The sequence below is a fragment of the Macaca nemestrina genome, chromosome 12 (assembly GCF_043159975.1).
Source record: "Macaca nemestrina isolate mMacNem1 chromosome 12, mMacNem.hap1, whole genome shotgun sequence".
Taxonomy (NCBI): Eukaryota; Metazoa; Chordata; class Mammalia; order Primates; family Cercopithecidae; genus Macaca; species Macaca nemestrina.
In genome coordinates this window covers 37,382,106-37,395,743 of record NC_092136.1, presented here as the reverse complement: position 1 = coordinate 37,395,743, position 13,638 = coordinate 37,382,106, and the positions used below count along the sequence as shown (strand labels likewise).

General features: G+C 35.0%; 1 protein-coding gene across 4 annotated transcripts in view; it reads right to left on the bottom strand.

Annotated features, from left to right (window-relative positions):
- LOC105471467 (kinesin family member 18A) overlaps window positions 1-13,638 on the bottom strand; it is an 85,036-nt gene that overhangs the window by 70,543 nt on the left and 855 nt on the right. For 3 of the 4 annotated variants that reach the window (XM_011723947.3, XM_011723948.3, XM_071074939.1), the window contains exons 2-3: window positions 3,973-4,343; window positions 1,221-1,378 (exon numbers count right to left, since the gene is read on the bottom strand). In XM_011723947.3, coding sequence (XP_011722249.2) covers window positions 1,221-1,378; window positions 3,973-4,297 — 483 coding nt within the window. In that variant the 5' untranslated portion in view covers window positions 4,298-4,343. Of the gene's footprint in view, window positions 1-1,220; window positions 1,379-3,972; window positions 4,344-9,147; window positions 9,188-13,638 lie in introns of those variants that run through there. The other variant, XM_024789604.2, reaches the window with a different exon arrangement.

Sequence of the window (13,638 nt, the reverse complement as noted above, 5' to 3'; positions counted from 1 at the left end):
TGGCACCAGAAATAAATAGGCAGTGAAATCAGGATTTTTATGTTTCTGTACTGGTTTCTGAAACACTATTAGAATGCAAAGTTAGAGTGTCTGCCACTTAGTTACCATTTGTGGACTATTAAGAGGGTAGAAGACCTCAAAGAATGATGGGGTATTTCAAAAGGACACAAGAGACAACATGAAGAAGCCTCAACTAACCAAATCTCACACAATTTGAACATACAAAAAATGATTACAGAAAGGGATTATAATATATTGAATAAAGTAAAAATGTAGGAGGCTGATAAAATAAGGGGAAAACTCTTCCTTATAGTAGAAAGTCAATAAAGAAACGTACAAGAAATGATGGAATTTAAAAATCACCACTATCTACCATCATAATAGTAACTGATTCAGTCACCAATCATCAGTGGATGCTAATACCAATACATAAAAGTTTGAGGAGTAAGGAATATTTACATTGTCTACATACATAGCACTTACTAATTGTAAATGGCAAAACAGTATCTTCGAAGTGGAGAAACTACAGACATCAGCATAATAAAACTGATCAAAGTTAACATTCCCAGTATGGGGACTAATCAATGGCTTAAGCCTTTTGTGATGCAGTAAGAAGTCGACATCACTTTGCTTGTGTTACTCTCAGTGCATAATCTGAATCTAATCATGACAAATCCAAACTGAGGAATTTTATGGCTGTGTCATAAAAGACAAAACATTACAGATTAAGGAGACTAAAGAGATACAACAACTGAATACAATTTTCTTTTACAATAAACGGTATTAATGAAATAACTAGCAAAATCTCACTAAGATCTAAAGGTAATTATATTGTATCATTGCTAATTTCCTGATTTTGGTACCTATTTAGCAGTTATTTAAAAAAAGTCCTGTTTTTACAAGTCTGCAACCTAGCTCAGAAAGAATGAAATGTATACACACACATAGAAAGCAAATGCAGTAAAATGTTAACATATGGGGGATCTGTGTGAAGGGTATCTGGAAGTTCTTTATACTATTGTTGCAGCTTCTCTTAAGTCTGAAATTTTGCCAAAAAAAAAAAAAAAAAAAAACCGAAAAAGATGCATAACAAATATTCAAGACAAAGAATTTTAATGATTTTGTATATTCACCAGAAAACTCTTATGTAATAAAATCATTTGAATGGATCATGTCAATGACTTCTCAAAACTATTGATTAATCTAAATTGCCAACTTACCTCCAGATATGAAACTGCAGTACTACATGTTTTCTCCTCTTTAATCTCATCCATGCATTTGTAAAGGTGTAACATTGTTAGATACATCACTCCAGGTTCATCAGCTGATCCTAGCATAGTGTGGGTCTTCCCAGCGCCAGTGGCACCATAGGCAAGTACTGAGTTTTTAAGAAAGGAATCAAAACTCTATGTTATGACATATAACACTATTATATCTACTATCTAGTGGATAGTTCCATCCGGATATCCTGAACAGTATCTTTAAACCCTACAAATCCAAAATTATAGTCTTATCCTCAAAACCTGTGAATCTTACCAGAAATCTACTCTTACTCCTATATTCTTTATTCTGATAAATGGTATCACTACCCCCGGCTCCCCACTCCAACAACTACTCTTTCAAAGCAATCTTAAAATCTCCCTACAGATTAGTCTTCATCTTCCATCTTCTTTATCCTTTGCAACTTGTAGTCATCTTTATGAAAAAAAAATTGGAATACAATAAACCTTCTTAATTGTTCCAGGTTTGTGTAAGTTCAGATTCCTCACTTTGGAATATTATAAAGCACTCAGAGGGTGCCTGCTTATTTTGCCAGTCTACTGCTTCCTTGCTGTGATCTAGGGATACTTAATTATTCAAAATTCTCAGCATTTGCTGCTCCTTTCTACTCTGCTGTTTTTGTTCTGAGGAGTCCCTCTACTTGATCCAGCTGGAAAACTTCCACCTGCTTCTAAATGCTCAGCACAAATATCATTTTTCTCTGCTTTCCCTCATTGTTCTAGGCAGACACATCCACTTTCACTTCAGTCCTCAGTATATGCTCCATATCCACACCCCGCTCTTCTGGCATGTATCACACTGTATTTCCAATTAAGTGCTCCACCAAGGCAGAGGCCATGTATCCTTGGCACCTAACAAATAGCTTGCCACAAAGCAGAGACTCGAATAAATACCAGATATATGCCATTTATAAGATTCCTTTTTATGTTTTAGGTGAATTACTTTGTTTCCAAGATTCTAATCAGTACAAGAAAGTCATGTGTTTCTTCAAATGTATAAAAAATCCACTCTGTGGGTCAGGCTTGGTGGCTCATCCCTACAAGCCCAGTACTTTGGACAGCTAAGGTCCAAAGGATTGCTTGAGCCCAGGAGTTTGAGACCAGCCTGAGCAACACAGTGAGACCTTGTATCCACAAAAATTTTCAAAAAATTAGCTGAGGGCAGTGGCTCATTCCTATAGTCCAGCTATTCAGGAGGCTGAGATGGGAGGATTGCTTAAGTCCAGCAGGTTGAGGCTGCAGTGAGCTATGATTGCACCAGCGCACTCCAGCCTGGGCAACAGAGCAAGACTCCGTCAAAAAGAAAAGAGAAAAATCCACTTTGTGAATTACATATGGTAAACACCCAATACAATAATCAGTTAAGGCAATAACTTCTCATATCATTACTGGTTGAAAATATTTTTATAAATTCAATCTGTCTGCTAAACCAAATGTTAACAAACCACAAAAATACTTTTCAGTAGGAATTAACATGGTGTACATTTTACTTTGTTCTATTTTATGTAAGTTAGTATATAAGGAAGCTTTAAGACAGCATATTCTTAAGCTGTCTTAAAGGCAGGGTAAGAATATAAAGAAAGCCAAAAAGAAACCAAAAATTCAATAGTAGTTTGATAGAGTTTACTTTTTTTCTTGAGTTATGAAATTTTCAAAATCTCTAGAGACATATGAAGTTTCATGAATGAGGAAAAGAATATCTTCTTAAAAATGGGAATCACAGCAGTACCAATCAATAAACCACATTCCATCCTTACTTGACCAAGAGGGTATGTCTTCCATGATAAAACTGAAAGGAATCGGGAAAAGACAGTGAAACATGTTATAGTTGTGAGCTGTCTTGGGGAAAATGTCACTAGTAATTACAAAAATCAGATATTAATAATGGTGTTTAGTGCCTGGTAAGCATTGAGTAACTGGCCATTTTGCATCTTGGGTATCTCTCTTTCTCTCTTTTTTTTTTAAGGAAATCAACGTGGCTTTCTTGAAAGGTGGAAAAAAGCATTAAAGATGCTTCTTGCGCTAACGATGGGCTAAAGGGTATGAGATAATTAACATGGGATCTTAACACTTTTACCTCCTTTCCAATTTTTATTTTAGGTTCGGGGGTACAATGCAGGTTTGTTACATGGGTAAATTGCATGCTGCAGGGTTTAGTGTACAGATTTTTTCATCACTCAGATAAGGAGTGTAGTACTCCATAGGTTGTTTTTTGATCTTTAGTCTCCTCTTATCCTTTACCAACTTAAAACATTTTTATTTCAGTGTGCCATGAAGAAAAACTGCTGCAAAGAAACTGTCAAATGTTCAGAAATGTCTGACTACTCTCCGGGAATAGATAATTACACAGGTAAGCTGTAGGAAAAGTTATAAATACAAATTATCAGAAAACTGATGTTAATTGCAATAAGCATGTGGTTTAATAACATGGGCAACTGAAAGGACAGATGTCTATAGGGGCCACAGTAAGGCCCTGCAAGAGAAAGGTTCACGAATGATATATAAGTTATATATGATAACTAAAATTTCAAAGAAAGTCTATATTTACAGTTCAAGTCTATTGAATTTCTTAAGAATTTTTTGTATACAAGCACCTTAAATTTGATTATATTTAGAAGGTTCAAGTAGATGTCTCTCCTAATGTACAAGTGAAATCAGATAGAGAAATTAAATCCCAAACAGGAACAAATACCTGTGCAATTATATCCATTCAAAAAACTACGAAGAATTGGCTTAGTAGTGTGTTCAAAAACTTCTGACTGAGTTGACGTTTCATCAAAAACAGCATCAAATACAAATTTAAGATCTTTATTTTGTCTCTTTATAACATTTTGATTTGTAGTTTTCTTTCCATGGAAAAAACTGACTTCTTCTTGTTTGGGATCAAAAACTAGGATGTGTTTATCCACAACATGAACCACTTTATGAAATCCAGCTGCCTTTTCTTTAGTGTTTTCTGGACGTACACGAACTACTACTTTCATATGGTGGCATAGGTCTTCCTCAGTGACAGACATTGTTGATTATCTTGATTCCTATCTGTATAAATGCTTGAATACTTCTCTGAAATTAAAAAAGAAAATAAAGTTTTAATATCAGTTTTACTTTCATGCAAAGCAACTGGCATGTAGTATTCATTCAAAAAAGATGTTAATAATTCTGTTTCACTCACTTGGTAAACACTGGGGGAAAAATATATATATATACACACACACATAAACACACACAACACACATACACATATATGCACACATACACACATATGCACTTGACTACCCTAAAACAAACAATTAAATGGCACATACATATACAAAACTATGATAAAAATCTCTTTACCTGAAATATTAGTAAGATATTTGACTTAAACTCAAATACTACAGCTGAACCATATATAATCACAGATATGCTATCCTAAAACACAGATTTGATTTTCACAAGCCCTCCAGCACTATTTTAGCTTAGGTCATTGGAATGAATAGAAAGGGATCTCTCAGAACCATATCAAGGTATGATTGGAGAGCCTTAGCTTGTGAACTATTTTTAGTAAAAGTGATCTTGGCTGCAAGCCCCTTGGCAGTGGAAAGTGATACATCCAGGCTGGTCTCTACCTGTATCTCAGAGGCCCATAGGGTTAATAATAGCTCCAAGGATGCATTCAACTAGCTAGTTCAGGTCTGAAGGTGAAAAAGATGGCATAGACTCCTTGGTGTATTCAGAGCCCTAGTCTCTGAATATAGATCCTAGTCTCCGCTTTCTAACTGTGTGCAAGTTTAAGGAATCAATGACAGCAGGTTTAAAAATTATGGTCTAATTTTATGACTGCTTCACATGCAAAGAAGAAAAGTAAACAAAGTAACAAAGATCAACAATTTGGAAGTCTCAACTATCCAGAAAATAATCTAGAATCTGAAGACCCAAAAACCAAAACAAACAAACAAACAAAAAACCACACACAAAAAAACCCAAAACAAAGCAAAACACCCCAAAACAACAAGATCTGTTTAAGGACCAAAAGGAGGTGAGAGACTTAGGACGATCCTGCAATCCCACTTCTGAGTATATATCCAAAAGCATGAAAATCAGTATGTTAAAGAGATATTTGCCCTGCCATGTTCGCTACAACATTATTCTCAATAACTAAGATATATAAACAATCTAAGTGCCTATCGACAGATGAATAGATTGAAAAAATGTGGTGTATGCACTCAGTGGAATACTATTCAGCCTTAAAAAAGAATAAAATTCTGTCATTTGTGACAACATGAATGAATCTAGAGGGCATTATGCTAAGTAAAATAAGCCAGGCACAAAAAGACAAATGTCACATGATCTCACTTATATGCAGAATCTAAAAATATGAATTCAGAGAAGTAGAGTAATGGTTATCAGTGGCTGAGGAGGGTGGAGTGGGTGTTAAAAGGGGAAATGTTGGTCAAAGGGTACAAAGTTTCAGTTATACAAGAGGAATAGTTTTGGTCATCACAGTAAGGTGACCATGGTTAATTGCTAAGAGTACATTTTAAATGTTCTGACAACAAAAAAATGGTATGTGAGGTGATGGATATGTTAATTAGCCTGATATGCTCATTCCAATATGTACACATGTATCAAAACATTACAGTGCATCCTATAAACTTACACATTTTTGTCATTTATAAATTAAAACAAAAGAGACAAAAATAATAAATTCACCCAAAACAACATTTGAGTAAGGACTTGAAGGAGGTGAGGGAGTTAGTCATACAGATATTGTAGGAAGCGTTTCCCCATAGAGAGAAAGACCCAGGGTGCTACTTTATATGTTGGCAAGAATGGAGTGAGCAAAGGCGAGTGTAGTAAGACATGAGATGAGAAATGGAGGCCATTAACAGAACTTTGGCTTGTATCTGGGTAAGACAAAGAACCACTGGAAGTCGTTTTGAGCACAGGAGTGACATAACCTATCACTCTCACTGCTATGTAGATAATATAATAGACTAGCCTATTGAAGTAATGTAGACAAGAGACAACTCTGTCAGCTCAGAATAGGGTAGTGGCAGCAGAGGTGGTAAGTGGTCAGATTGTGGGTGTATTCTGAGGGTAAAGGTGACAGAATTGACTGATAGGTAGACGTAGAGTGAAAGAGAAAGACAGGATTGAAGAATAACTACAAGGTTTTTGGCCTGAGTATTAGAAGGATAAAGTAGTCACCAACTGAGATGGAAATAAGAAGCAGGGCTTTTTTTGGCAGGGCAGGGGGTGGTGGGAGGCAGGGTCAGATCAGGGGTTCAGGTTTGGATAGCTTAAGTCTCAGAGTTTTGACAGACATCCAGGTGGAAATGTCAGGGCAGGTGGACGTCAAGAAAATAAGAAAATAAAGGCTGTCTTCAGTCTTAATGCAGTATTAAGCTTTAAAAACTTTTGAGAAATCCTAAATCAAGGAGGAAAACAGCAAACTATTGTGTTAAATACTGCTAATAGGTCAAGTACTTACTGAGAATAAACCATGGGATTTAGTAACACAGAGGCCATTGAGAAAAGCAATTTTGGGGCAGTGGTGGGGAAAAGTCCTGAAAGAAGATTCAGAGACAAAGGATATGGAAAGGACTGTTCCAAAGGGAGGAGAAAAATGGTGTGAGTGAAGGGGGTGTGTGTGTCAAAAGATGTTTTGTTTGTATTTTTTTAAATGGGAGAAATAGCAATATTAAAGCTGAAATATGTCACAAAACCACTTAACCATATACTTTTGGACAGAATTCAAATAGGGACAGAATTCAAAGGAATCTAAAAGCAGCAGATGCTAGACATATCTTTGCCTTTTTCGGACTCTGTCTTTAGCCAAAAATAGAATACTGAAAAGGAAGGGATGGTCATTTGGATTCTAACAGTCAGGTCCCAGGTGAATTACTACTTGTTCTTCATCCCTGAGCTTTTGTTGAGCCAAGTCTCACAAAGCACCTACACCTCACTTTTATGACCTTGGACAAATTACTTAACCCCATAAGTCTCAGGTTTCTATTTGTATAAAAGAGATGATAATACTTCAATGTTTGTTGCAAAGGCTAACAGAGATAAGTATTAAGGTATTCAGTAAATATCAATTCTCCTATCTGCCCCCCTCCTGCTTCTTCTTGCCAAAGAGACTGGGTTCATCTTTGAGTTTTTCTCAATGGGCTTATGACTATCACTTTGGGTAGGCCAATTCTTCCTTGTTTAGAACTGCCCTGTTATAGGGCATTTAGAACTGCTATGTTAGAGGATGTTTAGCATTTCTCTCCCCTGTCTACTAAAGGCCAGCAGTGTCCCATATTCCTGTGATACCAGAAACTATCTTCTACACACATTTCTAAAAGCTTTTAGAAATATTCAACAATATTTTAACTTTAATAGATATACTATTTTTAAATGATAGATTAAATATACATAAATAAAAGTGTTAACAAAGTAAACATAAAATATTAAGTGATTATTTCAAAATAAACCTTAGCATCTCAAGGCTGGAGGATATCCCTCCCTGATTAATTAGGTAATTAATTCATGACAACTATTACATGTTGGAGACAGGCAGCCTAGGTTAAAATCCCAGCTCTATGATGTACTGACTGTGATAGTGGATAAGTTACTTAACCTCCTTGTGGCTCAGCTTCTCCATCTGTAAAGTAAGACTAACAACAGTACCTACCCTATAAAGTTGTAAAGATTACACACTTAGAACAATACTTTGTACAGAGTATGAACTACAAGTGTTTGCTATTATTATTTACAGTGTAGTGAGGGAAACAGCTATTAATAAAATAAATACTGACACAAACATGTAAAGTTATAACTGTGACAAGTGCTATTATAGGGAAAAGGTTAACAGTGCTTTATAAGACTATAATGAGGGGATTATTTAAGTAACATTCCAGGGAGAAATATTGGACAATTACCTAAAGGAGTGAGGACTAAGCTGTGATTTTTTATTTCGCCCAAACTCCTACCTAAGGGGTCTGGAGAGTCACACCCTATAAATAATGGATTTTCATCAGATGCATTCTTTTTGACTCTGTATATTGTGACTTGCTTTTCAATCTGACTCTGGCATAACATTTTCAGACAAGGAAAAAATATTTAACCCCCAAAATGTATTTACTTGCCATGCCTTGAAATTGCCCTCACAGTCTCTTGTGGGAAAAATCCACATTCCATAGAGAATCCCCTTCCTTCTTTGTTTTCCTCTTTTCTTTGCAGATCCAGTAGATAATTAACTAAAAGCCAGGCAGCCTTTTAGCTCTGAGGAGAAACATTTTACAACTTGCTCTCTGAAGTTTGCTGAGAGCTTCATCTGCAAAATAAAACTTGGGTCTCCACAATTATCTTTAACCTGAATATTCCTTTCTATCAATCCCAGGTCTTTAGACAAACTCAACCAATTGTCAACCAGAAAATGTTTAAATTTACCTATAGCCTGGAAGCCCCTGCTTTGAGTTGTCCCGCCTTTCTGACTCAAACCAATGTATTTCTTAAATGTATTTGATTGACGTCTCATGCCTCTCTAAAATATATAAAACCATGCTGTACCCCGACCACCTTGCACACATGCTCTTAGGACCTCCTGAGGACTGTGTCATGGGCCATGGTCACTCATATTTGGCTCAGAATAAATCTTTTCAAATATTTTACAGAGTTTGACTCTTTTAGTCAACAGAGTTTAAGTATAATGTCAAATATAAGTTTGTTTCACAACTAGTTGCATATTTTAACAAAGACATTGATGTTAATTTTTAAAGTATCATGTATTTCCCTACCTTTTAAAAACAAATAAGTGGATAGAATTTTCTTAATAAAAATGCCTAGGGTCAACAGAATCATCAAATGTAAAAATTAATCTATGTTCAAATATACTTACATCTACAGGAATTAATGAGATCGTTCCTGTATTATTATGTGGTGCCTTCTTTGTTTTCTAGGATGGCTAAAAGAAATGAGCATTTAGTTGATTCTGAATAAGGCACACAGAAAGTAAATTCTTTAACCATGTTTAATATGAAGCAGCAAAAGAAAAGCCTAGATATTGTTATCTGCGCAAGAATATGTGGATTCACAAATTCTTTTCAGACAGCTGTTCAGAAGATAGTATTATAGCCTCTGATCAGTTTTGCCACATCTACTCCTAAGTGGTATTTCTTGAACAAAATCAAAAGAGCAAACTGGTAGGATTTCATTGGTGGAACTAAAACATGAAAGACAAATACTTCCAACATCATCGTTCATTATAATCAGGTTGAGCATTCCAAATCTGAAAATCCAAAATCTAAAACTTTGTGAGTACCAACATGACACTCAAAGGAAATGCTCACTAGAGTATTTTGGATTTTCAGATTAGAGATCCTCAACCAGTAAGCACAATGCAAAAAAAAAAAAAAAAAAAATTCCAAAATTCAAAAAATCTTCTGTTACCAAACATTTTATATAATAGATACTAAACCTGAAGAAGAATATTTGTCTAGTCTAGAGAGAGTAGCATATCAAAAAAGAGGAATGAAGGGGCTAAGGAAGGGGCTTCACTTGCCAATGTATAAAACAAAAGTGTTAGATTATATGATATGGAAGGTCTTTTTCTAGCTCCAAAATTTTATGATTATTATGCATGATTAGAAAAGGGTACAAGAGAATGATAAGACGTGACAGTTAATAGACTTTTACTTTATATCCCTATTCTCTCGTAGAGAGTCTAGTATATAGTAAATTTTCAAATATACCAATTAATGAATTAATAAACTATAAAAAGTGCTCACAGACCCCAAAAAGCAATTTACTCATTTAGAGTAGAGGGAAACAGAAAACGTATATCTCCAAGAGAAACAACATATTAGAGTACAGTAGTTGACAACAACAGGCAATCACAATGAGAATCCTGAGGCATCAAAAAGAAAAAAATAGGAAAGAAATAATGTTCCCAATTTCTTGTTTAGAAAATTAAAGAAATGGGAAGATCATGTTTTATTTTCATCATTGAGTGTGGTTAAAATACTTTATTACTTAGCAAAGCTAATATTCAATTTTCTGGAAGATTCATTTACGTAGAACAGCTCATGCCTCTGTAATGTTTAATGAGGTATTAAAATCTATTTATTCTGAATACTTGCATGGTAATAAGCCAAGTTAAACAGGTCAATTTTTAACTTATATGTAGCTAGTGCTCATCTCAAAGATTTACCCCTAATTATATGCAAGTACAATAATAAATTTTATTTAATTCATTGATTGTATGCACTGATACTTTCTTCAAAAGCTTTCAGATCATGATATGTATTGCATGTCATTTACCTGCTCTAAACTATCCAGTGACTTCTCACAATAAGAATAAAACACAAACTCCTTACCACGGCCTATAAATTCCACATATGGCCCTGTCTACGTCTCTGACAATGACTTCTACTGTTGTCTCTCCACTTCATTATTCTGCTTCAGCTGCAATGACTTTCTTAGCATTCCTAAAACACTTCAGTCTTGTTTTGGCCTCCTGGCTTTTGCATTTTTGCTTACTGGTAGGCATTACCTCCAGATATTTGCAAATTGTAATCCCTCACTTCATTTTTCAGGTCTCTGTTCAAATGCCACTTTACAGAGGCTTTCCCTAAAGAATCTATCCAAAAGTGTCACCCTGCCTTTGCCTCTCCAATCCCTTACCAGGTTTATTTTTCTTCCTCGAATTTAGCAGTAATTGGAAAGTATATATTATCGGGTTACATATTTATTGCTTGTTTCCCCTCTAGAATGTAAGCACTTGAGAGCACAGAGTTCATCTGTACACTAGCACCTAGGACACTGCTTGTCAAATATTTAGGACCCAATATATACTTGTTGAATAAATGAATGAATAAACCAATACAGATTTAATAGACTTATAGCATGTTACCATTTGTATTTTTAAAAGATACATATGTATATGCATGGTCATTCCCAGAAAGGTACACAAGAAATTGGTAATACCACTTTCCCCGTGGAGGGAAATATGAAGGTCTGAGTGAGAGACAGGTTTATTTTCCATTTCATACTCAAAACAGACAAACAACAACAACAAAACCACTATTAAAATTTACCTTAATCACAACATTTCATTTAGTAACAATAAGTTATATTTTCTATTGAGCTCATATCCCACAAATAGAAATGTACTAAACAATTGACATACTCTTATTAAATCCTCATAACAACCCTATGACATAAACACTGTACTGTCATTCCTATTTTATTAAGGGAGAAAGTGTAGTACAGAGAAATTAACTGGCTAAAGTCACACAACTAAGGAAGCACATGACATGGGATTTGAACTCAGACTGACTGAATCTAAAGGCCAAGTACTTAATCACTACTCTCCCTCATGTAAATATATAACACTCAGAAATTTTATTATGGAAGTTAAAAATATATATTGCTTATTTTTTTTAGAAATTTTAAAACATTTAATTGGCAAAGATTGTATATAATCAAGATGTGCAGTATAATGTGATGATCTCATATGCTTACACATTATGTAATGATTACCTCAATTAAATTAATACATCTATCACCATTCATACTGTACATTAAATGCCATGAACTTATTTATCTTATAACTTAAAGTGTACCCTTTGACCAAAATCTCCCTATTTCCCCCAAAACTCAGCTTCTGGTACTACTCTCTTATCTTTGCTTACTTTTGATAGAAACCTCAGGGCCTGACATAGGAGCTCTTGAATGTTAAAATAAAACTGATTATGATTTCTCTGTACTTGTCAGGTATCACACAGTGGCCATTCTCAATAAGTATGCTTTTATATAACAATGCTTAGATTAGGTTGATACGGTGATAATTATTAATAATGAACAACAATGCTTATCATTTGAGTACATACACTCTGTGTCAGGCATTATAGTAAACACTTGACATTTGTCATTGCATTCAATCCTTGTAATAATCACGTAAGGTTGTATCATTTCCATTTTACAAAAACAAAGACTTAGCCTTAGGATAAGTAACTTTTCCAAGATGACATAACAAGTGGGGAACCAAATGTCAAATATAAGTCAATTAGGTCAAAGATTCACCCCTAATTTTATGAAAGTATTATAATAAATTTAATTCATTGATTGTATTCACTGATACTTTCATCAAAAGCATTCAGATCATGTGATGCATCATATGGCATTCATCTGTTCTAAAGTCTCCAATGACTTCTCACCATAAGAATAAAACACAAACTCCTCACCAGGTACAAATCCAAAGTCCATGTTCTTAACAACTAGGTTCTACTGGAACCAGAAGAGAATGCTTCCAAACAGTGATACAGAAGTAGAGTGACAGTTACGATATATTAAATACAAACTCAAACCTGAATTAGATTCAGATTCAACAAACACTGTATAGGACTGAAAACGATACTCAACATTATCATCTACAGTCTTCATCCATCTTAAAGCTATCTTTGGAATATCAGTCTTGGGGGCACTACTACCACTAACTTACAACCATCAGGGAAGAATAAAAAGTTCAACTGGAGGGAAGGCCGGCATTGACAGCTGAGCTATTTTTTTTTTCCTCTTAGTTTTCACAGTTGTCAGCAAAAAAAAAAAAAAAAAAAGTCATTTTTATTGTGTCCCTTAATTGGAGTATTTCTATGATGTGACAAGATGCACTTTTAATATAAAAATATTATGTATTTGTAAATACTTTTCAACAACAGAAGAGGAAGGGCTGGGTGCCCTGCCTCACACCTGTAATTCCTGCACTTAGGGAGGTCGAGGCGGGCAGATGGCTTGAAGTCAGGTGTCCGAGACCAGCCTGGCCAACATAGTGAATCCCCGTCTCTACCAAAGATACAAAAATTAGCCAAGTGTGGTGGCAAATGCCTGTAATCCCAGCTACTCGGGAGGCTGAGGCACGATAATTGCTTGAACCCGGGAGGTGGAGGTTGCAGTGAGCGGCGATCACGCCATTGCACTCCAGCCTGGGTCACAGAGAGAGACTTCGTCTCAAATAAATGAATAAATAATAGAAGAGAGATTAATTACTACCAATAAAGGCAGATAATCTTTAAAAATTTTTTTGTGATTGTGCTTTGTAGATAATCTTTATTTATTGAAATAGTTCTTACAAAATAATACGAACTTAATAAGAAGCACTATCTAGTCATTGGATATCACAGTCTCTAGCACCAAAGTTTATAAAAACCTTCCAAAAACGAAATAGGAGGTTAGATGTGGTGGAATGACACTAACAATTAAAATCTGTAGTGTGCCTAAATTTCTACCTAATTATTCCATAATCTAAACTATATATTATACCACAAAATCAGTCCGTTCTGGTCAAATACTCTCTTCTCATATAATAAACAGTAGTCAGTCTTGGCTTCTC